Raw genomic sequence first — 24971 nt, 5'->3', positions numbered from 1 at the left:
ACCAAAAGAAGTTCCAATGACGAAAAGTTATTCGCGTCCACGACGATCTGTTAGATTTTGTTTTCCATTTTTCAATTAAGGGTACATTTGAGTCAAGCCGTGCAGTGTGCGCAGCCGCGGACCGGGGGCGGGGAACGCCTCTTGCAATGCCTGACGGATTTTGTAGTTTTATGGTCAGATTGTTGGACGCAACCAGTGAGGCAGAGAACTACAATCCCCAGCAAAGCCTGCTCTATTTCTCTCTTCCCGCCCCCATGGAGCAACAGCGGCGGCCGCGGGACCGTTGCTAAGGAGTCAGCGGGAACCGTGCAGGGCTCAGGCCGCCTGTGCTGAGCCGTTTAGCGGTGAGTCTGAGTGGCGATTACGGCTAGCCACGCAATTTAGAGCAGGCTCTGTTATCCCAGTTGAGGATTTTAATAGATCGATAGGCTCAGGGGCCTCTCTTGGTTGCTAGGGAACAGGGAGGCGTCACATGGGACAACAACAACTTATTACTTGGACAAACCACAATTTATTTAAGTAGCACTCCGAGGTAGTTTTACAAAGTACACAAAGCTGCCTGTAGGGATCGTTTATCAAACAGAAATTGACATCGGACCACATAAGGAGATTTCAGGACAGCTGACCGAAACCTTTGTTAAAAGACGCCGTTCTGAATTGTACCTTAAAGGAGAAGAGAGCATTCCAGAGTTCTGTCGGAGGGTCGGCGCTGAGGGAGCGCCGCGCCGTCGGAATGATGACACTGGGTAGATGTTCAACGGAGCTTCTAACTGGCACTACTTGATGCTATCTTATCTGTTTATTTGGGCTGACATCACTAAAGCAAGTCAAGTCATATTCTGATCACTGGTTGTATGATTTTGCTGTGTTCAATTGGTTGCTGCATTTTTATACATTTACAAGAATAGTAACTGCGTGTAGGGGTGCGAAAGATATGTAATGTAAACATCAAATGCTGGGAGTATTCAAAAGGCCAGACAAACTTCTATGGAGAGAAAAGTGTTCACTATCATGTTTGCAACATTACATTTACAAGCCTGAAACATTGCCTCTGCTTCTCTCTCCACAGGTACTGCTAGCTTTGCTGAACATTTTCTTTTTGTTGCAGCCTTCCAGTATTTGCAATATGTTTGATTCTGATCACTAGCAAATGATCCTATTCAAAACGTGTATACTTTTTGTAAAGCACAGATGAGTCTGAAATGTGATGCCATTGTAGTTGAATAATCCTCTATCACTCGCTATTTACATTAGAAAAGGAAGTTTTGATTATGTATTTCTCACAACAATGCTTTATAGCAGTATAAAACAAAACAAGCAAACACCACAAAGGGACATATTGGGCCAGTTAACGAAAAACTTGATCAAAGAGCCATTTTAAGGAGTGTTTTTTAAAAAAGAGAATGGTAAGGTGTCGAAAGAAATTCCAGAGATTGGGCCATGGGCAGCTGAAAGCATAGCCAGTAATTGTGCAGTGGTTAAAATCAGGATGCAAAGAAGACTAGAATTAGAGAGCTGTGGGACCGAGGGAGATTACACAGATGCAGAAGCAATTTGAAAACCAGTTTGGGCATTTAAAAATAAACAGCTATCAAAAATATTCTTAATAAAATATATTAAGATACCAAAGGCTACCCATTGCCTCTCGAGCTATGGCTTATCTAAGGGGAAAAGCACAGAAAAATGTGACTTGCTGCAGTAATGAAGTATTTCACTATGCTGAGTCATGCTATTTTCATTTCTGGTCACACATGCCAGTATGTGGTTAAAATGAGGCTCATTTACAGAATAGGCATGCCCTGGCATTTTAAGTATCAGAACAAGTCTAAGATGAAGGTGAGAACAGAAAAGCCTTAATCTTTTGGTGTCCTGCCTTTATTTTCTCCGAGCTAGGCTTCCAGTTCACATATCTTCATTTTTTTTAAGGCGTTCACTTAACCGTAAGCTTTAAACTTCAGTTCAAGCAGGGAAATCAGTTGGATTTGTTTGAAACTAACTGAGTAACAGCTGCGTGTTTTTGAATAAATATCTTTTATTCCGTTGCAACTTGAAATCAAAGAAAGTAATGAATTGAGTCAGTGAAGGTGGATGCACTGAGCCTGTGTTATCGATTTGACTTGTTGCTCCATTTCCAATGCTGCATTGGTTTGAATGTGTGTCTGGCAAATTATATTCAGCTTCCCAGTCTTTATGAAGTTATCAGTGATGACAGCAACTACAAGATTCCAAGATTTGGCAAAACTCAACTTACTAAAAGAAACTAAATGTCATGATTCAAGGTTCAGATCATTCCATCGTAGTAAAAGTAATTTTTGTACTTTTATTTGATATCCTAAAGGGCTATGTGCTTACAGTGGACCTGTTGTTTAATACTGAATAAATCTGCCTTAATAGTTTATAATCTACAGTATGAGAGAACCTTTCCAAAGTTGAGGAAACCTCGTGATACATGTAGCAAGCCAAATATAGTGGCAAAGATTGCTAGACTCTCTGCATTTAAATTGTGGACAATTAAAATTCTGAAACTTTACACATTCGAGACTGAAGTTATTTTCCCTAGCTAGGGAGCCTAGAACACAGGGACAGAGTCTCCGGATAAGTGGTTAATCATTTAAGTTGAAATATGGAAAATTTTTTTCACACACAGGGTTGTACATTTTTGCATTTTGTACTCCACAGGTTGTGGATTCTCCATGAATATATTTAAGACTTGAGGCAGACTTACTTTGGTCCCTTGAAAACCAAGGGATTGGGGAAAGTTGAGTTGGAGTAACAAGACAACCATGACTATATTGAATAGCCAAGCAGGCTCTTGTCACTGTATGGTCTACCCCCGCTCCCATTTCTTATTCTTTCAGGTTCAATTTGTTATATATCTCTGGGAATTGGTTTGAAGGTGGTGGCAGTGGATGGTGATAGAGGGTTGCTTTTGGATTGGAGGCCTTGATCAGTAGTGTGTCATAAGGGTAGGTGCTGGCTTACTCCTTTTTGTCATTTATACAAATAATTCATGTGAATAAAGGAAGAATGGTTGGTAAGTTTGGAGATGACTCTAAATTTGGTTGTGTAGTGGACAGTGAAGAAGGTTATCCCAGAGTACAATGGGACCTTGATCAGATGGGCCAAAGCCGAGGATTGTTAGATGGCATTTAATTTAGGGAAATGTGAGGTGTTGCATTTTGGAAAGGCTAACCAGGGCAGGATTTATACAGTTAGATCGTAAGACACTGAGGAGTGTTGCCAAACAAAGGGGGTACAGGTTCATAGTTCTTTGAAGGCAGAATCATGGGTAGGCAGGGTAGTGAAGAAGTCATTTGGTACACTTCCCTTTGTTGCTGCAGAAGTTGGGATGTCATATTGAGGCTGTGCAGTACATTGGTTAGGCCACTTTTGGAATATTGCATTTAATTCTGGACTCCCTACTATAGAAAGGATGTTTTGAAACTTGAAAGGGTGCAGAAAAGATGCACAAGGATGTTGCTCAGTTTAGACGGTTTGAGCTAAAGGGAGAAATTGGATAGGCTGGACTGTCTGAGACTCACGTGTAACTTTAGAGATTTTTAAAATCATGAGGGGCATGGATAGGGTGAATAGCCACTTTTTTTTATCCCAGGGTAGAGTTTAAGGTGAGAGGGTAAAGATATAAAAGGCACCCGAGGGGAAACTTTTCGTGCAGGTGTGTTTGGAATGAACTGCCAGAGGAGGTGTTGGAGGCTGGTACAAACACAGCATTTAAAAGGCATCTTGATGGGTACATGAATAGGAAGGGTGTAGAGGGACATGGGCCAAATGCTGGAAATGGGACTAGCTTAATTTCGGATGTCTGGCTGGCATAGATAAGTTGGACCGAAGGGTCTGTTTCTTTGTTGTATAATTCAGTGGCTCTACAGCATCATTTGAGTCAGAAGCTCTTGGTTTGAGTCACACTTCACACCCAAGAAAGGTGCCTTTAATAATGGAAGCAGATAGGTTAATTATCAACTGCAAGTCCTTCCAATCTGTACAAGTAGGTGATGAGTGGGAGGGTTTCCTGGTCAGTGCTGCAAATTAATTTAGAGCTATTACCAATACTATCCAAACCGCCAGACTACGACATGCATGTTAAAGTGTGTATTGCAACAGCAACTGTGCTTTTGAGTGATTTGAAATGACCAACCTTTGGTCATCTGACCTTTTAGTTTTGCTTCTTTGTTTCAGTCAGGTTTTATTTGGGAAACAGTTTGTGAAGCTCCTTGGGATGCTTTACTGCTTGAAAGGAGCCATATAAGTTGCAATTGTTATTTACTGCCAAAGGGAAGAGTTAATTGTTTAAAATTATGAAGGGTTTTGACAAGGAAGAAGTGAATATCTGTTTCCTCTGGTTGAAGAGTAAGTGATCTGGGATTGTCAATTTATTACTGAAAGACAAATTAAGGAAAATTTCTTTCTGCAGGGGATTTTTGGAACTTGGAAGACTGAATCACCAACATCTTCCTGCCATTTTATAGAACAGTGTTGACAAATATATTGCCCACTAGCTACATATTGGTAACTGCACATCTAACTAATCAATGAAAAATAAGTAATAAAAGCAAAACAGTTGTTGGAAATCTGATGTTAAAAGAAATGCTGAAGAAGCTCAAGTCTGTAACTATTTGGAGAGAAACTGGAGTTCTGAAGAAGAGTAATTGGACTCATGTTAACTGTTACTCAGAAATGAGTAGTAGTCTTGTTGGGGACATGATCACATTAATCATGTTTGCTCGGTCAATGCATGTATGCTTTAACAGGGGGAGGCAATGGCCTAGTGGTATTATCGTTGGACTGTTAATCAGAGACCGAGATAACCTTGTGGGGATCCAGATTCAAATCCTGCCCTGGCAGATGGTGGAGTTTGAATTCAATAAATAACTGGAATTAAAAATCTGAAAATGACCATGAATCCATTGCTGATTGTCAGGAAAAACCCACCTGGTTCACTAATGTCTTTGAGGGAAGGAAACTGCCATCCTTACCTGGTCTGGCCTACATGTGAGTTCAGACTCATAGCAATGTGATTGACTCTGAAGAGCCCTCTGGGTAATTCTGGATGGACAGTAAATGCTGCCTAGCCAGTGATGTCCTCATTCTGTTAATAAATTTAAAAAAAAACTTATCTGTGCATTTGTGGGTACCATGCAGAGTTGATTATACAATTGTTTATTGATTGTTGAGAGCTTGATTATTGAAGGGTATAGCTTCTGTGAAGTATATTCATCTGATTTGCGTGTGGGTCACTCTTTCCTAAAATTGTTGCATGTGACTAAAATACTGTTGCCATAGTCACATCCTGGCTAGTCAGTAATTTCCATTGGTCAATATGTTATAATACCTGTAATGTACAAAATGTTCCAATACACTTTACAGAGAATAACCGATTACTGACTTGGTATAGAAAAGATGGGTTCTGAGGCCATTTTACTGAAAGAGTGGTAGAGAGCTCTTGAGAGGAAATTCATTTTATCTGCATCAATAGCCAATGAAGTGTGTTCTTAGTTACATCATGCAAGATGGGCTTTTAACACTCTTGTACTGCATGCACGAGTCTGTGTTTGTTAGATGTAGCGATTATTAGTGATTTTGTTTCTTAGTTGACAGTTAGTCCAGCAGCTCTGTGATTATGATTCTTTGCTTGGGATGTTCCAAGGATGTGTTTAGACAAAGAATTAGTACAGCATCTTATTTCAAATGTAAAGATCGCAAAACCATATACCCATTTTTTTTTGCACAAAAAAACTATAGCACAAATAGATGTAATTCATTTTCTTTCTTGTCTATGCGTGGACTCCAGATAGTCTATAGAGAAACAACTGGCAGTCACCGAATTGCAAATGGAATTTTGAATGATATGAACTGTGCTGTAATGTTCTATGTTCTATGTTTTCTATTTTAAAAAGAACACTTCTTTTATTCGTGGGATGAGGATATTGCTGGCTAAGCCAGCATTTATTGCCCATTCCAAAGGGCAGTTAAGAGTCGACCACACTACTGTGGGTCTGGAATCACGCAGGTCAGACCAGGTCAGGATTGCAGATGGCATTTCTCTTCCCTAAAGGACATTAGTGAACCAGGTGGTGTTTTCCTGACAATTGACAATGGATTCACGGTCATCATTAGACTCTTCTTTCCAGATTTTTATTGATTTCAAATTCTACCATCTACTCTGGTGGGATTGGAACCTGGGTCTCCAGACTGACAATCCAGCAATCATCTCCCCATTAAATAAGGCAAGGTGAGTAGTGTTGGTTTTGTTCTCTGGATCAGTCTTGATACTGATAGTACAGTAGAGGCTTTTCTACATTCCAATAACAGATATATATATCCTTATTAACATAACTTCGGGTGGACAGAAAACAAAAACTTACATTAACGCAAGAAATTGAGATGTCCAGGAAGCTTGTGGTGCTGGTCTTCCTCTCTTGAGCAATACAGATTTTGAACTAGATCAATTACTGTTAAAACGTAGGAAAGTGCTTTCGTTTAAGGGAACACTGGTGTTTTCTACTCAGTTAGTGGGTGCCACACTTACTTCAGAGCAATGAGTTCAAAAGCTCTGCCTTGATCACTTGGGCCAGTGGGCTGAGAAATGGCAGCTGGACATCAATTTAGATAAATGTAAGGCACTGCATTTTGGTAAGGCTAATCAGCAGGTCTGGCAACATCTGTGGGAAGAAAGCAGTTATTGTTTTGAATCTGGTGATTATCCTCAGAGCACTTAGCTCACTTGGTGTTCTAAGTGTAACAGTGTTCTGATAAAGAGTCTCCAGATTCAAAACAATAATTCTGCTTTCTTCCCACAGATGCTGCCAGACCTACTAAATATTTCCAGAAATTTCCGTTTTTACTAGAATGTAGGAATGCAAGCGTTTCTTCAATGTAAAGGTGTTCTCCTGCCACCTTGTACCAGTTCTGAGAACGTATTTCCAACTTGAACATGCATTAATTTGAATGTGAATGAAACTGCTTATATTTATAGGCATTTTTAAAAAAAATTCTGGTCATAGATCTCTCGTGTGGATTTTAGCTCTTCCAAAAAGGTGGTGCAACATTGTTTATAGTATATCTCAAAAATACAAATTTCAATAAAATTCTTGTCACACAGGGAAAGACCTGGGAAATGCTCAACAGCTGTGAACTGTACAATGGTTTACAGCCCTGCATAGAGGAGTCATTTTACCAAAGTAGAAGTTGAAGTTATTACTAGTTCAAATAAAAGTCATTCCTAATGAAACAGCTCAACAACAAGGTCATTTTCTATTAAATATATTGCAAATTTTCCCTCTGTTCACAGGAGTTGATTTGACTTGAAGTTTGTCAAATCTTTATCAGCAAAGAGACAAATCTGGAGAGTTTCAAACCTATGGTTTACAGTTAACATCCTCCAATATTGCTACAAAAAGTAAGCCTGTTTGTATTTTGCTTCTTGTCATCTTTACATGTTGTTGGTGCACTGTAAGGAAAAGGAAAGTGCACGTTTATGAAGCCCCTTATCACTTTGCTACGGGGTCTGTAACTCTAAGAGGTTCACCAAAACTTTTTTTCCTTTGGAGGGTGGGGGTGGGTGGTGTGGGGTAGTGTTTGGATGGAGAGAAGTAGAGAAGAACCTGCACCTTTCCTGGCCTTGCTTATGTGTTTGGTTTTAATTCCTTAAGCTCACCCAGAGATGGGTAATGAATGCTTCCTTGCAGATGTCACTCACAATCCCACTTGTATGAATATCTATCTTGCTGCTGCTTCTTGAACTGCCTAGATTTCAAGACAGTATGTCTTGTCTTTGCTTTTCTGCATCAGCTGTGGATCTGTTACTAAAAGCTGTTTTTCTGAGTACATTTAGTGATGAAGGCTGTGGTCGGCTTCCCAACCTACTCATTTAATAAGTTGATTTTATTTTAAAGCAGAAAGGGAGTAGCAATTGTAAGCACTCTTGGACGACTGCTAATGTAATTAACTTTGCCCTTTTAGCCATTGTTTCTCTGCTGCAGAGCAATATGCATTGCATAATCAAACAATCCTACAGCAGCTTCATGCTACCTTGAATAAAAGAGAAACCACTGCCAAACCCTCACCCTCTCTCTGTTCCCACAACATTCGGTATGCCTGGAGACAGCAAGAATTGCAGGTGCTGGAGTCAGAGATAACAATGTGGAGCTAGAGGAATGCAGCATGCCAGGCAGCATCAGAAGAGTAGGAAAGTTGATGTTTCAGGTCAGGACACTTCTTCAGACCCGTTTCTGAAGAAGGGTCCTGGCCCGAAACGTCAACATTCATCATGTCTATGCTTATTTTCCCTATTCCTCCATGTTATTGCAATATCAGTGCATTTTTAGATTTTCAACATTGCGTATTGAACCAGTTGTGTGTACATGTCTTTCACTTGTTACTGTGGTGCATCCTTATTGCAACTATTTCACAAGCCCATGAGAAATGTTGTACCTGACTTTTACCTGGGACACAACCAATACCTTGCCCACCTTGTATGGGAGTGGAGAGCGGAGGTGTAGCAATCGTGTTACTGGCCTGGTATCCAAGAAGCCCAGGCCAAATCCTATGCCACCCATCAGTATTTGAACTCAGTAATATACCTGAAATATAAAGCTAGTCTTGGTAATGGTGACTATCAAACCAAGTCTCATTAAAAACTGGTTTGCTAATGTCCTTTTGGAAAGAAATCTGATGCCTTTACTTGAACACAGCAGGCCAAGCAGCATCTCAGGAGCACAAAAGCTGACGTTTCGGGCCTAGACCCTTCATCAGATGAAGGGCCTAGGCCCGAAACATCAGCTTTTGTGCTCCTGAGATGCTGCTTGGCCTGCTGTGTTCATCCAGCCTCACATTTTATTATCTTGGAATTCTCCAGCATCTGCAGTTCCCATTATCTCTGATGCCTTTACTTGTTTAGCCTACATGTGACTCCTAATCAACTGCACTGTGTTGACTTTCAACCGTCCAGCAAACCACCTGTATAAAGGGCAATTTAGAACAGGCAGCAAATATTGACCTTGCTGGAAGTGCCCACATCCTGTGTAAAACAATATTTTAAAAAAACACATTTTGAAAACACTTGCCCTATAAAACCTGTTCAGTGCTCAAATTTTTACTAAGGAAGCTATGGATTTTAGCTACTCTAAAAAGGCTGTGATACTGTTTCTAGCATGTCTCAAAAATATCGATTTCAATAAAATTCCTGTCCCAGGTCTCTCCCTGTGTGACCTGCTCAGTATCTGCCTTTTAAGGACGTGTAAGTAGTTGGGCTTCCACCCGTCAAGGGCTTTTCACCAGTACTTGATAACTGAGTTTCATTCAGTCTAATCAATGAGTCTTGAATGCAGGTTCTTGAACTATGATTAAAGTCCTATCAAAGTATATTTATGATGTGGCTGGCCCAAAATGCACTGGTGCAGAAGGAAATCCCACTGAATATCTTCTATAGACAAAGTAATGGTGAGCGTTTGTGTCTTGTTGGGTTAAGTTCAGTAAATGTGTTCCAACAATGGGCAATGGCAGAATGTTGTGCAAAGCATGGTGGTAATACATAGCTAATCAGGCTTGAAACAAATTGTGTTGCTTGAAATAAAGAAGGAAAGTATTTGCATCTTTATATAGTACCTTTCAGATCTCCAGAATGCCTTCACAGGTGGTGAATTACTGTTAGGTTGCCAGATGTGGCCATAGATTTTTTTAGACATATCCCACTGAAGATTTATCCTTTACATGTTTTCCCCTCATTTCCATGCATTATATTGGTTGCATAGCATCAACTATTCAACTGTTTCAATTATTCATTCTTCTTTTTCAGCTTTATATGACAATGGGACTTCACATACCCAGTGACTGTACTGTAGCATTGTTGATTTAATACTTGCAAAAGACACGGTGTCCATCATTCTTTTTCCTCTAATTTATAGAATGAAAAAAATGTTGTGTCCCTGAGCTATGAAATTTGGAGCAAAAAGACATCTTATTTTTAACTAGTGACTGACTGTTAGTTGCCTGTCAAGCATTGTGTTTATTTCTCATCTCTAATACAACTGGAGGCTATTTCAGCAGAGTTAACCTTGATTCTGAGTCTGGAGCCAAATGTAGACTGGATTGCATAAGGATGGTAGAGTTCCTTCCTTGGAGGGCATAGTGAACACAGTAGGTTTTCATGCCAACATCAAGTTTACCACTGCTGTTATTAGGTGACCGCAGTACCACAATCAAATGTACTCAACTATTATTTGCCCTGAGAAGTAGTCTATAAAATTGCTACAATCGTTCATCACTGCCTTTCCAAAGGCAAATGGGGATGAGGTACAAATACATTCAGATCCTGTAAATAAATAAGTGTATCATTCAAATACTACATGTAGTAATTGTAACAAGGTCAGCCAGGTGGATTTTCACAGATTAAGTTCCCTGATTGGGGCTGTTAATCTGGTCCAATTAGGGAGCCCTGACAGGTAAGAACTTCAGTGCCAGACATCCTGAACAATGAGAGCTGACTCTGACAGAGCTGGATCAGTGTCAAAGATTCCACGTGCCAATGAAGGGTAACTTGACTGGATACTGGCTTCTGCGGCGTTATTTCACTGTAAGCAGTGCTGCAGGAAATCCTGCCAAATATCACATTTCTTAGAATATCACTCACTCAGAGCTTGAAGAATTTAGCCTACAATTTGAAACTTGGAGTCAGTTTACAAACCTCAAAATTCCCTATCACAATTAAAACTCAATTGACTTGGCCCAGCATTTGGTAACAGTTTGACTTTTGTAGTTTGAGAGATTTGGCTCTATTGTAAGTGCAGAATAATTTATTATTTAAGACATTCCAGTTCTTAAAATTGTGGCCACTATCCTGGTCCTCTTTTAGCCTCATTCTTGAAAACTGCAACTTTAGAAGCAAAGAGTAGAATCTTCCCAGTCCATTTGAACAACATGGATAAATGGCAAGAAAGTTGAGGGAATTGTGTGACATCATTAGTAGGACGATATGACATCAAGATAAAAAGTCAATTTTCCAACCAAATCTTGAATGACAAGGCAAGATTCTCAATAGTGAGTGGCGTGAGACCCTTTTGCATGCATTAACATTCTCATTATGTAATCTAACTTAATCGATATGCAGATTCTCATGCTCCCACCTGCAGGATAGAAAAAAAATGGTGAAAATTCCTGATATGAAAGAGCTGCAAATGTTTGATTTTTAGCTCATCATTCACCCCTCTAGCCCTCTATCTTGCCAGTCTATCACCTACATCTTGGAGTACACTCTATAAGCAGTGACCACATGCAGCCCCAGTCTACAAGACCTTTATATCCTTGTTGGCAAAGCAGCGTGCCAATTTCCCTCTGCCTAACATGTCTGGAGCAACTGACAAGAGCCATCCAGGACAGCTGCTGACTGCTGTGCTTGACTAGGCACATGGCTAGCCTTTAAGGATGATGTTAGTGCCTAGAAGCCTGGGAAGTCCGTTGAGGTGGGCAGCACTACCACCTTTGGCAATTAGGAGAATGACTGCACAAGTAATCAGATGACTTTGGGAAGGTAGCATGAGAGAACTCAATAGGGCTCTTTGGGAGAAGCTGTCCATGAAACTTGCCAAAATCGACACTTCCCTAGATTTCAATTAAAATTTGGCCCACAGTTAAATTTTTTTTTCGTAATTCTGAGTTTATAGCTTTCTTTAAAACCACAGTTCTACTTGACACTGTTCTTTGTTTTCAGGGTATCAATGGAACTTCATCACCGCCCAGCCTTTGTTACTCGCGCAGGCACTGCAACAGTTAGGGTGCTGGATTTTGGGCAGCCAGGTTTATTAAATCCCAGTCCGGTTATGAAAGATGAATCTGAGTTTCTAATTGAAGAATATCTTTCTCCATCAAAATTGGTGAGTTTTTATTTATAGAAGCAAAATTGTATCCAAATTTGCAAAATCTTAAAACAACATTTAGAATGAAGGTTTCTGAGCTGAATGTATAGACCTGATTTAGTCAATGCTGGTTTGTCCTGTTCTGAATTTCTTGTGCTCAGAGGTTCTTGTTAACTCATAGATTTGATGTTCTAGCTCATCATTCAGTATGGACAACTTCAAATATTAGAAATCCATTAGATTTCGATTTTTCAATGTGGCCCACCAGTTGCAAACGCATGAACCTAAGTCCAATAAAAAGCATGGCCCTTCCTAATGTAATCACATTGCATTATCAATAAGGTCGACCAGAAGAAATGTATGGCATTCAAACATATATCATGAATGAAACTAACTACTAGAATCACCAGTCCAAAGCTGTAAATCGTGTAGTACAAATTAACCATCCATACCTCCGAGGCAAGATTATGATAGAGGTTTTCACGATCAATGATTTGATGGAGGGATCATGAGAAATTGTTTCCAGTAGTAGAGATTGATGTTGGTAACTAGGTGACATGGACTTAAGATAATTGGCAAAAAATGAGAGGCAACTTGAAAAGAAGAAATTTTATGCAGTGAGATGTTATGATTTGGAATGCATCGCTTAGAAGGATGATGGAACCCAAATTCAATAGAAATTTTCAACAGAAAACTGTTTCAAAAATTTGCAAACCTGTGGGGAAAGGGCAAGGGCGTTGGATTATCTGAGTAACTCCTTTCCTTTCTTTCAAACAGCCAGCACAGGCATATAATGCTGAATGATATATATTACTGTATGGTTTTGTGGCAAATGAATTAAAGGGAAAGTAAGAAAAAATGTTTTATACAGGAAATTGTGTGTCACTATTGTTCAGGTAGAATACGTGTTGTTTTTAATGGAATTAGTAACTTGAATGAATAAGAAAGATATTGAAAGTGTGGGGAGTGAACAAGAGAGTAGAATTCTAATCGATGGCCAATGAAATACTGCAGCCTTGTTGGAGCACACGTGCTGCTCTGTGTAGCTCTAGTTCTTTGCTATACACCACTTAACAAAAACATCTTCGATTTAGATTGCAATTTTAAAAGCCCCAGGCATTTCACAGGTGAGAATAAACAAAATTTGACACAAAATAATGAGTTATTGCAAAAGGTGACCAAGAGATGGATTTTAAGTAGTATCTTAAAAGAGGACTGAAAGGTAAAGAGGTTTAGGGAGGGATTTACAGAAGTTAGAGCCATGCTTCCTGAAGGCATAGTTGCAAATAGTGGAACAAAAGAAAGTGGGAATGTATTAGAATTGGAGGTGTAAAAAAAATATCAAAAGCTTCTAAATTTGGGAGGGACTTAAAATTGGCATGTTTATAAAATTGACATAATACCAGCTCCAGTATCCATGATAGACTTCGGAGGGGAATGTCAGGTTCAACTGTTTGGCAGGCTTCATATAGCTTGATAATGACAAGAATGGTTATTCACTAATGTCTGATACCTGTGGGAGAACCGTAAATCAAAAAAAAGTGAACTTCAAAATGCAAATTACCATCAACATTTCACTTTTAGTAACTTGTACATTTTATGTTGATTTTTAATCACATGAATTAATAGACCAATGATATCCAAATAGAAAAGGAAATTTCACTTTAAATAGTCGAAGCAACAAAGATCTTAAACCATGAGAACTCAATTTCCTACCTAAACGTCACGCTACATAACTATAAAGTTTCAAGTACACTGAGCAAATGTGTCTCTTCTTTCAGCTGTCATTGTATAAGACAGTGTACTGTATAACAACGATGGGTGCATCGTCAATTGTGAGAATATGAAAAGAACAGACAAAATTAGTATAAAGGCAAAATAGTACTGGAAATCTGAAACAAGCACAGAATGCTGGAGAAACTCAGCCGATCTGGCAGAATCTGTGGAGACCGAAACAATTAATGTTTCAAATCCAGTATAACTCCTCTTCAGAACAGGCAAAGATCATAAATTTTTATGAAATGTCAGTTGATTTCTCACTCCTTATAAAATTACTTTGAACTTTACAGTAAGGAGACAGGACATTCAGCTTCACTAGTCTGTGTCAGTTGCTATGACTAAGATGGTAGTCAGGCACTGCCTTTCTGTAGTCTCTGCTCTGTCGATCACAGCATAAGTTCAAAATTATTTTAACCAAATCTTGACTTGGCTTTTTCAATTTTAGGCTTCAAAAGAAGTGATCCACCTGCTAGGTTTCTTTAGTAAAAATAAAATTAACAAGTTATTATAAAACAAGTCCCACCCAATGCAGATTCAAAGTTGGTTAACTTGCAGTTTTTGTTATGATTTCCATGTTTGAATAACTAAAGACATGGACATTTTAAAAAGAAAAACACTTTCTGGCTATGGGTAGATATTCGTGGACAAAAGATGTGTAGAATGTTCTGAAGTATGTCAATGTGATGGTTTTGCACATGTTTCTAGGGCAGTTGGTTTTGGGGCAGCACGGTGGCTCAGTGGTTATCACTGCTGCCTCACAGAGCCAGGAACCCGTTTTAGATTCCAGCCTCTGGTGACTATCTATGTGGAGTTTGCACAGTCTTCCCATGTCTGTGTGGGCTTCCTCCAGGTGCTCTGGTTTCCTCCCACAGTCCAAAGATGTGCAGGCTAGGGTTGATTGGCCATACTAAATTGCCTGCGGTGTTCATGGATGTTTAGGTTAGTTGGGTTAGAGAGGTGACTATACTTGTTAAGTATGTGATTGATACTAGTGTAATAAAATGTAAAGACCAGAGATACTACAGTATTTACTAATAAATCAAACTATGGCAGAATGAGTGATGTATTATTGCTGTTACATTGCTTTACATTTAGGGTATTGCTTGACCTTTAAAATTGTCCGGGGCAACCATATAAGTGTTTGCAACTTGAGGAACTTAGAATCTGTGTAGGGCAACTGGAGTATGAGCTGCAAACATTCCACCACATCAGAAAAGTGAAAAGCTACTTGAATACTTGCTCTAATAGGTGGCCATACCCCTCAGATTAAGTTATTTAGATTTGGTCCCTGATAAGGGACAGGAGAGTCCAACAGCAGATGAGGCAGTTATAGCAACCCAGAGGTAATATTCGAGAAACCACAGGTGCCTGTAACTGTCCAGTCATAAGGTCTTGCAAACTGTGTGGGGGCTTTCAGGGAAGATGAGCAAACCGACCAGGACACCATTGAACAGTAAGCCATTCTAGTGGAGAGACAAACAGAAACATAGTATTAGTAGGGGTCTGTAGAATGTGTAGAATGAATACTGTTCTCTACAAGTATGAGCATGAGCCCCAAAGGCTGTGTTGCCTGCCTGGTACCAGCATTGAGGAGACCTCTTCAGGGTTGGAGAGGAGCTTGTAGCGGAAGAGAAGTAATCCACTTATTATTGTCTTCATTAGTATTAATGACCATGGAAAGAACTAGAAAGAAGATTCTCCCTTAGATTTGACCAGTTAGCTAAACTAAAAGGCAGAATGTCCAAAGTAATAATCTCAAAAATATTGCCTGAATCGTGAGCAAACTGCCACAGGGTAAATAAAGTCAAGGAGTTAAATATGTAGCTCAAGAATTGGTGTGGGAGGATGGAGTTTCAATTCATGGAGGACTGGCACCAGTACTAGAGTAACAGGGAGCTGACCTGGTTGAATGGCCTTTACTTGAAACATGCTGGGATCAGTGTCCCAGTGAATCGAATGACTAGTCCTGTAGAGAAGGTTTTAAATTAAATAGAATTGGCGGAGGGTTCTGGAGAGGGTTATGTCAGCTTACAAAACAATAGGATATGGCAGTATTGCAAAGCATCTGTTCAGGTAACTATACCCAGAGTAGGATGGAAGGGACAGATTTTACAACATCAAGAGAAAGCTGATATGGTCAAAGAGGGGAAAATAGTAAAAATGTAAAATTAATGGCTCCTTTCTCTAATGCACATCCTTTGATGCATAAAGATACAAATAGAAGTTAATGGGTAAAATCTTATGGCCATTTTGGAGACCTGGTTACAAGATCAAAGTTGGAACCTAAATAGTTAGAGATATGACTTGACTTTTTTTCACAAAGACGGGAAGAAAGCAAAGAATAGTGGGATAGCTTTGTTAGCATGAGCTGAACTAAGTTCAACAGCAAGAAATGATCTTGATTTGGAGGTGTAGCATTCACGTGAGTGAGGGAAAGGAAGAAGACACTAGTGGGAATAGTCTGTGGGTCCCTAAAATCAAAGAAACCCTACAGTGGAAAATGGAAAAGAGAAAGGAAGATACTTGTGTATAGAAAAATAGGGAAGATGTGTGCTGGAGGCATTTTTAACCTTTGGTCTAAAACATAAGGCATTTAGACTTCTGTGTAAATTCCAGATGTTGTAAAAAGGCAAGGAAAAACTGTCAAAGTCAAATCCAATTTTAATAAACTACATGTTTTCCGTTAGTGTGCTGTCAGAGTTGTAAATCATTGGTAATTGTCAAAATTATAGTTTTAAGTATATTACAAAAAAAGTGTACTTTAGAAGTACCTTTTCAAAGCTTGGGGCTGCCAGAGGTGCTTTATAACTAAGGAAATAATTTTGAAGCATTGATGTTTAATCACTGTTATAGTTCAATAAGTGGAGCATGTACTGACTTATGAACAACCGACTAAAATATTTCCTAACCCAGGTAGGTTAATCGAGGTAGGGCGCACCACTGATTTAAAATTGCCATTTCATGGTATAATAATCCCAGCACGTTTGGGGTGGTGGTGGGGGGACCCTCTGACCAAACCAAAAGGAGTATCCAGTACAGGGCAAAACATAAATGAATATTCATACAGTCTGTTTAATTGGAATTCAAAATGGGGCTGCAGAGTGATTCTATGCTTTCCGTTCAATTATTCTCACCACTAGCATGTTATTGGGAGATTCTGGCAACATGCCATTGAGGGATGATACTACAATGTGTACACTTGGTCAGGGTTGAGGGCTTCTCCAGTCTGATGCAGTGCAGATACATCCATACATAGTCCATTGTGTGTCTGCTGTGGCTCTGCTTGTTTGTGGCTAGCTCATATCTAAAGACTCAGTCTAAGACTTGAGCACAAAATTCGAGGCTTACTGTCTGAAGTATTGACTCTCGGTGATGCCATCTTTTAGATGAAATAGTAAACCAAGGCCTCAAGTGCCCTTTCCAGCAGATATAATTACACTAGTTTGAAAAAAATTCCTAGAGTCCTGAGGCCAGTATTCATCTTACAGTCAACATCACAAAATTTGACCTTTTTTATTGTTCTGCTGTTTTTGGGTATTTGCAGTGTGCAAATTGGCTGCTGTGCTTCCTACATTACATCTGTGGCTACATTTCACATGCACTTCATTAGCTGTAAGGTGCTTTGAGACATCTGTCAGTTGTGAAAGGCATAATGCCACTGCTCCATTTTACTTGCAAAAGAAACAATTTGTTTGTTTAAGTTTGAGTACAAACCTATAACTGTAAATATTTAGTGTTTGTGTATAAAACTTGGAAAGAGATAAATTATAAGTTGAAAGCAATCTAATCCATTTATTAATTATCTTCCGTCCAAACTGTCAGACTGTTGTTTAATCAAGAAAACGATACAATTATTGTAAGTAATTTGCTTGTGTCATTACAAATAGGAAAAACAATTGTATAATTCTAAAATATTGCTTTAAATTGATGTTCATTTACATAATAAAAAGAGACTGTGTTACCAAGCTGACCAATGCATTAACTGGCATCGATACTGGAAGCATCATGTGCTGCTAAAAGTCAGTTGGAGATTTTAATTTGTTTGACTCTGTCTGGATTTTGCCAAATTTAGTCAACAACAATCAAGCTTGACATGTCCAAATCAAAGCAGCTCGCTTCATTCATACTACATCCAGAAGCATCCACTCCCTGCACCATTAATGTTCAGTAGCAGAAATGTGTACTGTTTATAAGATGCACTGCAGTAATGCCACAAGCAAATTACTTACAATAATTGTATTATTTTCTTTGATTAAACAGCAGTCGGACAGTTTGGATGGAAGATAATAAATGGATTAGATTGCTTTCAACTTACAAGATGGCACTGGGACCCCAGAACCAAATGTTCTGCCCCTAATCCTAGCAGATAGTATTTTCACCATAGATTTAAATGAATTGAATACACTACAGCAACGAGAGTTTGTTTTACATACTTTCTCACAGCAAACTTTTATAGGACTCGATTACTGGGTGAGTTGACTAAGGCACCAGAAAGCATAATGGCACACACAGCCCTGTTGACCCTGCAATGTCCTCCTTACCAACATTTAGGGCTAATGCCACAATTGGAAGAGTATCTCTCAGGCAGCCAAGCAACAGCCTGACCTAGCCAAACTTGTGGAATCAAATGTTACACATAATGTCCCAGATGACACCATCATTACCCCGGGTATATTTGTCCCATTGGCAGGACAAACCCAGCAGAGGTGGTGGCACAGTATTGTAGAGTTAGGAGGGGACCCCAAGGAGTCATAAACATTTGAAGTGTCATTGATCAGGTCACATATGGGCAAAAAAACCTTGTACTGATTATCAAGCTGCCCTCTCTCTACACATTCTCTCCCCCCCCCCCGCTAGATGGTGCAGTCAACCACAATCAAGCTTGACACGTCCAAATCAAAGCAGCTCGCTTGATTCATACTACATCCAGAAGCATCCACTCCCTGCACCATTAATGTTCAGTAGCAGCAGTGTGTACTACTTACAAGATGCACTGCAGAAATTCACCAAAGATCCTAAGACAGTATCTTCTAAATCCACAACCACGTCCATGTGGAAGCACAAGGGCACCAGATACGTGGGAACACCAATACATGCAAGTTCCCCTCCATTACTTCATAATAGCTGGGTAAAAATCCTGAAATTCTCTCCTAAGGGTATTATGGGACCACCTACAACACTGCAGTTGTTCAAGAGGGCAGCTCACTACCACCTTCTCAAGGGCAACTAGGGACAAGCAATAAATGCTGGCCAGTCAGTGATGCCCACAAGTGAACAAAACAAAAAGCTGATAAATCAGTATGCCTCAAAATTGAACAGCTTTTGGAGGAAACACTGAGTATTATGGGTGCTGAATATACTGTAGGTGAGGAACCTCCATGTCCACCACCAAAAGTGAGTGAGAAGCATCATCACTGACCGAGCTGGCTGATTGCTGAAGGACATATCTGCTGGGCTGGGTCTGTTGCGGGTGGTGAGGATGCTAATCAAAGGGAAATGTCCTTGGTTTCATCCTAACAACATGCAGAAGGCAAATTGATATCAGCACATGACCAGATTGGTAAGGGAGATAACCAAACAGTCCGTGTGGAGACAAAATCCCATCTTTACATTGAGTATATCCTCTCTTGATTTTTGTGGCACTATTATACTGCTAAGCGGAAAGACTTTGAACAGATCTAGCAACTCCAGACTGGGCATTCGTAGGAAATCATCACCAACAGCCAAAATCTATTCCCAATACAACCTGCAACCTCGTTGCCCAATACACTTCAACAATACCACTACTACACTGCCACCGCTCTTTTCTCCCCACCGCCCCAGCAAACCAGGCTTATCGTTATTGTTAGGCGAGGGAATCAATGAAGAGTGCAGGATGGCATGCCAGAAGGACCATTAGGCATCCCTAAAATAAGGTGACATCCTGGAAAGCTACAGTACAAGACTACTTGCATGCCAAACAATGACAAGTGATAGACAAGCCAAGTGATGCCACAACCAACAGATCACATCTAAGTTTGGCAGTGCTGCCACATCTAGTTATGATTGATGGACAATTAAACAACTCCGTGGAGGAGGAGTGGAGGCTACACAATATCCCTAACCTCAACAGCAGGGGGATCCCAGAACATGTGTGCAAAAAGAAAAGGCTGAAACCTTTGCAATAATCTTAATCTTAAATTGTCAAGTGGATGATCCCCCTCCAGAGGTCTCCAGTGTCATAGATGCCAGAGTTCAATCAATTCAATTCACTCCAGCAGATTCCCAAACATGTGGCACCCTTAGTTAAGTTGTTCCAGTGCAACTACAACATTGACTTCTACCTGACCACTTGGAAATTGTCCAGGTTTGTCTTTAACACAAAAAAGCAGGACAAATCTGACTCATCCCATCAGTCTACTCCAGATCATCAGTAAAGTAATGGAAAGTGTCATCTGCAAAGCTATCAAGCAGCACTTGCTTAACAATGACCTGCTCATTGAGACTCCGTTTGAGTATCATCAGGGCCACTCAGCTCCTGTCCTCATGACAGCCTTGGTCCAGATGGACTTCAGTGGTTCAAGATTGGAGCTGATGTTTCGCTTCTTGAACCAAGGATGAGCAATAAGTGCTGGAGTAACATCCACATCCTGTGGGTGAATTTAAAACAAAACATTGGTGTAGAGTGTGTATGGGGAAATATGGTGGCTGACAGGACAAGAGTTGATGTGGGACGATAAGGGGCAATGGGGTTGAGTGGAGGCTCCTGAGTGACATATTGGATGAATTGTCATTGGCTGTGTAAGGCCAAAAGAAGAAGGCCAGTGGAGTAAATTGGCATAGTAAGACTAAGGAACCATGGGAATGAATGGGGTTGAAATGAGTTGGTATGAAGTTTGCATAGAAATTATTAGGGTCATGGGATGCGGGTGCTGGGACGTGTACTCTTTTGGAGGGTGGAAGGTGCCATATGTCGTTAGTGGGACATAGGTAGATGACTATGGCTTGGCATGGATGCTATGGGTGACAGTCACAGGAACTTGAGTTGACATGTTAGAGAGGTTTATGGGAAGTGGGGATTGGTGAAGTGGTATAAAGGCTTGAAGGCTAGAGGGTCTAACTGTTCATATCGGGTCGAAGTCTTGCAACACTGAGATGAGTCTTTTAAACAGCTTCTTCAGCACCTGGTAGCCGCTAAGACTTCCTCTGAACAGTTTCTGGGTCATTATACTCAATCAAAGAACATTTTCCTCCCCCTCAACAAAAATGTAACAGCATGCATCAGTTTCACCTGAGGTGGATGCATTAAATTAGGAATTTTCCTGATTTTGCACAGCCAACTTGGGAGCAAAAGTTTAGACCCTTGCTTCTCCCAGTCTATTTGGAAAGCCGCATTTATTTCGTTTCTACTAACGTAGTTGTGAGAATTAGTTGATGAAAGTTACTGGTGTGAAATAATATTGCATCTGTAGTTTTACACAGACACCTAGCTTTGAACATGTGATTGTCTTTATTACAAGTGAGACAAGATGGAGAGCAGGATCTTGTTTGCTTGGTGGGATTTCTGACATTAATTGTCTTAGAGGAAAAGCTACCATTGTCTATGTGGAAATTTATGCATCATGACCCTTCTCTTAAAATCCTCACCCACATATTCAAATTCCTCTGTGGCTTTGTTCTGCTTTATCTCTGTACCTCCTTCTATTTTACAGATTTCTGCATTTCTCTAATTCACTGGTGTGATATGAAATGTCAACTTGTTAACAGCAAGTTTTCACTAATAACAATGAGATAATGACCATCTATTCTAGTGACTTTGATTGAAGGATGAATATTATTGGCCAAGATGAGAGAGAGGTCCACTGTACTTTACAGATGTGCTATTGGAACTTTTGTGTCCACTGAGGGGGTTGATGGAGCCTCAGTTTATCATTACTTAAAAAGGCACCATTAGTCCTGCAGGGCAATGGTGAAGATTGAAGCTTCATGAGAAACAGATACTAATGAAGATCTTGTTAAGTATGTTAATTTCCCCTTCCATCTGGAAACTGTATTTGATAGTTGTAGTCGTTATAAGTTACCCAATTTGAACATGAGGTAAGCATTAGTACAGAGGCAAAAACTTATGCTAGGGTGAAATTCTCTCACTTGGCTGTTTGGGTTGCTTGCTGCATACAAAAGACTAAATATCAATGAATTGTTTTTTTTTGGGTAAACCAACAGAGATGTTGGCAGATCCAGGCTCCACTAACAACCTTATGTGCAAATTTAGTGCCTCATCTCCAACAATGAGTGCTGTGCTCTTGTGCAAAATAGGCAACTTTATATCTGTTTCACAGCTGTCCATTCACTGAAGGTTTCCTGTCCTCATGTCTACATCAATGTTGATTAATTGCTGTGGTCAGTCAAATTTACCAATTTCATTAATCCATGTTATTATAAGAATGGTGCAAGATGTATGATATAGAAGCATAGAAAGTAGAAGCAGGAGCAGGACATCTGTCCATTGAGCCTACTGTGCCATTCAATGTGATTGTGGCTGATTTTCTATCACAATGTCATATTCCAACTTACTGTGCATATCTTTTTGATGCCTTTCATATCTTTGAATGTACAGTGTCCAGGTCTCTAAAATGCTCTTTGGTAACAAATTTCACAAGTGACAACCCTTAGTAAAGAAGTGTTTCCTTGATTATCTCAATGGTCTTCAAGGTTTTTGAGAAGATTTTGTAGCTTGGTTTGTGGATGCGACTTTTTGACTTGCTCACTGAGCTGGTAAGTTTGTTTGCAGACATTTTAAATGGTCTAGCTCATATCTTGAGACTGTGACCTTTGTTGTAGGTGAACTTCCATTCGTTCAGGACCAGCAGTCCCCATGTTTCTGATGCCATTGCAGCATTTGCCAAGGTGCCGCATAAAAGACTGATCCAGAATGTTAGATCTGCGGGGTGAAGGGTAGGGTATTGGCTTGGATAAAGGGTTGACTGACCAACAGAAAGCAGAAGGTCAGGATAAATGGGTCCTTGTCTGGTTGGCAAATTGTAAATGGGGAGACGCTGCAAGATTCAGTTCTGACTGCAACTATTTACAATCAATGTAAATGATCTACAAGCAGGAACAAAGCGTAACAGCAAAATTCATGAATGATATTAAATTAGGTGGGAAAGCAGGCTGTGATGAATAGATAGGGTTTACAGATGAATATTGATAGGCGGTTCTAGGTGTCTTTGTGCATGAATCACAGAAAGTGAGAATGCAGCTGTAGTGTTTAATAAGAAAAGCAAATAAAATCCTGGCATTTATTACAAAATAGCTACATTATAAAAGTAGGTGGTGTTACAATTGTATAAGGCATTACTGAGACCACACATGGAATATTGTCCAATTTTGGCCTCCTTACTTGAAGGATGTGACACTGGAAGCAGCTCATAGGAGGTACACCAAGTTGATTCCACGGATGAGGGGTGTCATAGGAGTGCATGAATAGCTTGGGCTGTACTCGCTGGAGTTCAGAAGAATGAGAGCGGATCTAACTGAGGGGATCTAAAATGCTAAAGATCGACATTGAACAGACATTCCCTCTCATGGGATAGTCTCAAACAACAGGTCATAGATGTAGAGTGAGAGGAGGTTGATTCAAAACTGCTACTATTTCTCTTAGGCATTGTGAATGTGTGGAACTCTGCCCCAGAGGGCAATGAAGGCAGAATCAATCAACAGATTCAAGAAATAAATAGATCTGTTTATTGAGATAAACTGGATACGGGGGTATGGGGAGCAGGCAGGAAAGTGTAGTTGAGATCAGGATAACATCAGCCATAATTATGTCAAATAGTGGAGCGGGCTTGAAGGGCTGAATTGCCTACTCCCACTCTGAAATCCTAATTTCCTGCAATCAGATTGCCTTTTTTTGTGTCATGACTCAATTTCACGGTGGCTTTTACAATTGGGACATGGAAAAGGAGAAATTATGGCAATGTTTTCAGATATAAAGTGGTTGTTTGGCTACATTTGTCATTTTTGTTCTTCTGTAATTACATTTTTGGAAGGGATGTAGTCAGAAATTAATCGGCCTTTTTTTAATAAAAATTGATATATTTCAGACAACCTTTCATCTTTGAATTACAGACAGTTAAGATTGTCATTATGGACGTTTTAAACATGTGCCTTGATATTATCAGGTAACTGTATGGCTTTTTAGTTATTTCCTGGCTTTACTTTTTGTGTTACCAGGATTTTTAAAAGTTGACCATATGACATCAGATTGGATTTTACATTGTCGTCTGATTTTACAGGAATAAAAGGTTCCTTTGCAATATCTTGCTGCCACTTGACTTTGTTTTAAACAGACGAGCAGTAATTGACCAAGTCATGCATTTATCTGGTGAATAAATCTGTAAGTGGTATCCAAATTGTCCTTCCTACAAAGAAACATAATAGGGCTGATTTTGATAAATTAGCATTTTTCATGTATGTAAAACAAGTCAATTTGCATAGTTTAAGTTTCACTTGTCACACTTGGTCTGTAAATTAGTAGGTTTAGATCTGAAGTAAATTAGATAAATGGAGTCTGCAGTTTGCGAATTACTTCTGACTGTGTTGGGATGACCTTTTAACAAGAATGTTGGAGTATTCAAGGCTGTGAACTTCTTCATGGCAATGCTGATTATTGACTATTATCCTAAAAGGTTTCTGCTAATGTCAGACACAAAGGTCTTAGTGCCTCACTTAAATAGCAAAAGTCACCTCCAATAATGGTAGCAAAACGTTGGAAATCTGTTGCGGGCAGACTTTAATTTGATGTTCTGGCAGAGAGTTTGGTACTTTTAAAGTGAGGATTCCTTAGTCATCAAGACATCTCCATTTGTCAGTGGCAAAGTTTTGGATAAAATAGTTTGTACAAATTACCATGAACTTGTTGCAATTGGTTGGACCTTTTCAGTCTTACGTTTATTGTATGTTTTACTTGTTTTCATTGTTTAGCAAGACAAAAGTGACACTTCATTTTTAAGATGGGTGCTGTTCAGAAAGTTAAAAGAAATCCAGTAGAGGTATTCAAAATCACAACAGGATAATGATAATAAGATTATTTGTATCAGGTAAAGAAATGCTAGCAAGCAGCTAAATTTCTGCTAAATGCTGGAAGCAGAAAGATGGAGGTTAGATTGAATTATTTGCATGCCAAGTTATGGAATATGAAGGCATTAGTTCAGGCAGCATTTATATGCACAATGAGTTTAATTTATCTGATCCATGCAAAAGTTGGCATTGTTGGAATCCTTGAAACAACTGTTGATGTTCTAAAGGGATGAGTACACCTGAGATCTCTGCAGGAGACTGTGT

At 39.6% G+C, this 24971-nt stretch overlaps 1 protein-coding gene across 3 annotated transcripts in view; it reads left to right on the top strand.

Moving 5' to 3' along the window:
- The first annotated feature begins 252 nt into the window (after positions 1–252).
- lrrc56 (leucine rich repeat containing 56) overlaps positions 253–24971 on the top strand; it is a 128262-nt gene continuing 103543 nt past the window's right edge. The window contains exons 1-3 of one of the 3 annotated variants that reach the window (XM_048545323.2): positions 253–344; positions 7310–7417; positions 11726–11888. In XM_048545323.2, the coding sequence (XP_048401280.2) occupies positions 11733–11888 (156 nt within the window). In that variant the 5' untranslated portion in view covers positions 253–344; positions 7310–7417; positions 11726–11732. Of the gene's footprint in view, positions 345–378; positions 747–7309; positions 7418–11725; positions 11889–24971 lie in introns of those variants that run through there. The other 2 variants (XM_048545324.2, XM_048545325.2) reach the window with 2 other exon arrangements.

The sequence above is a fragment of the Stegostoma tigrinum genome, chromosome 17 (genome assembly GCF_030684315.1).
Source record: "Stegostoma tigrinum isolate sSteTig4 chromosome 17, sSteTig4.hap1, whole genome shotgun sequence".
NCBI classification, from domain to species: Eukaryota; Metazoa; Chordata; class Chondrichthyes; order Orectolobiformes; family Stegostomatidae; genus Stegostoma; species Stegostoma tigrinum.
Note: the sequence above shows the minus strand (reverse complement) of the source record. Positions and strands in the feature narration are given on the sequence as shown.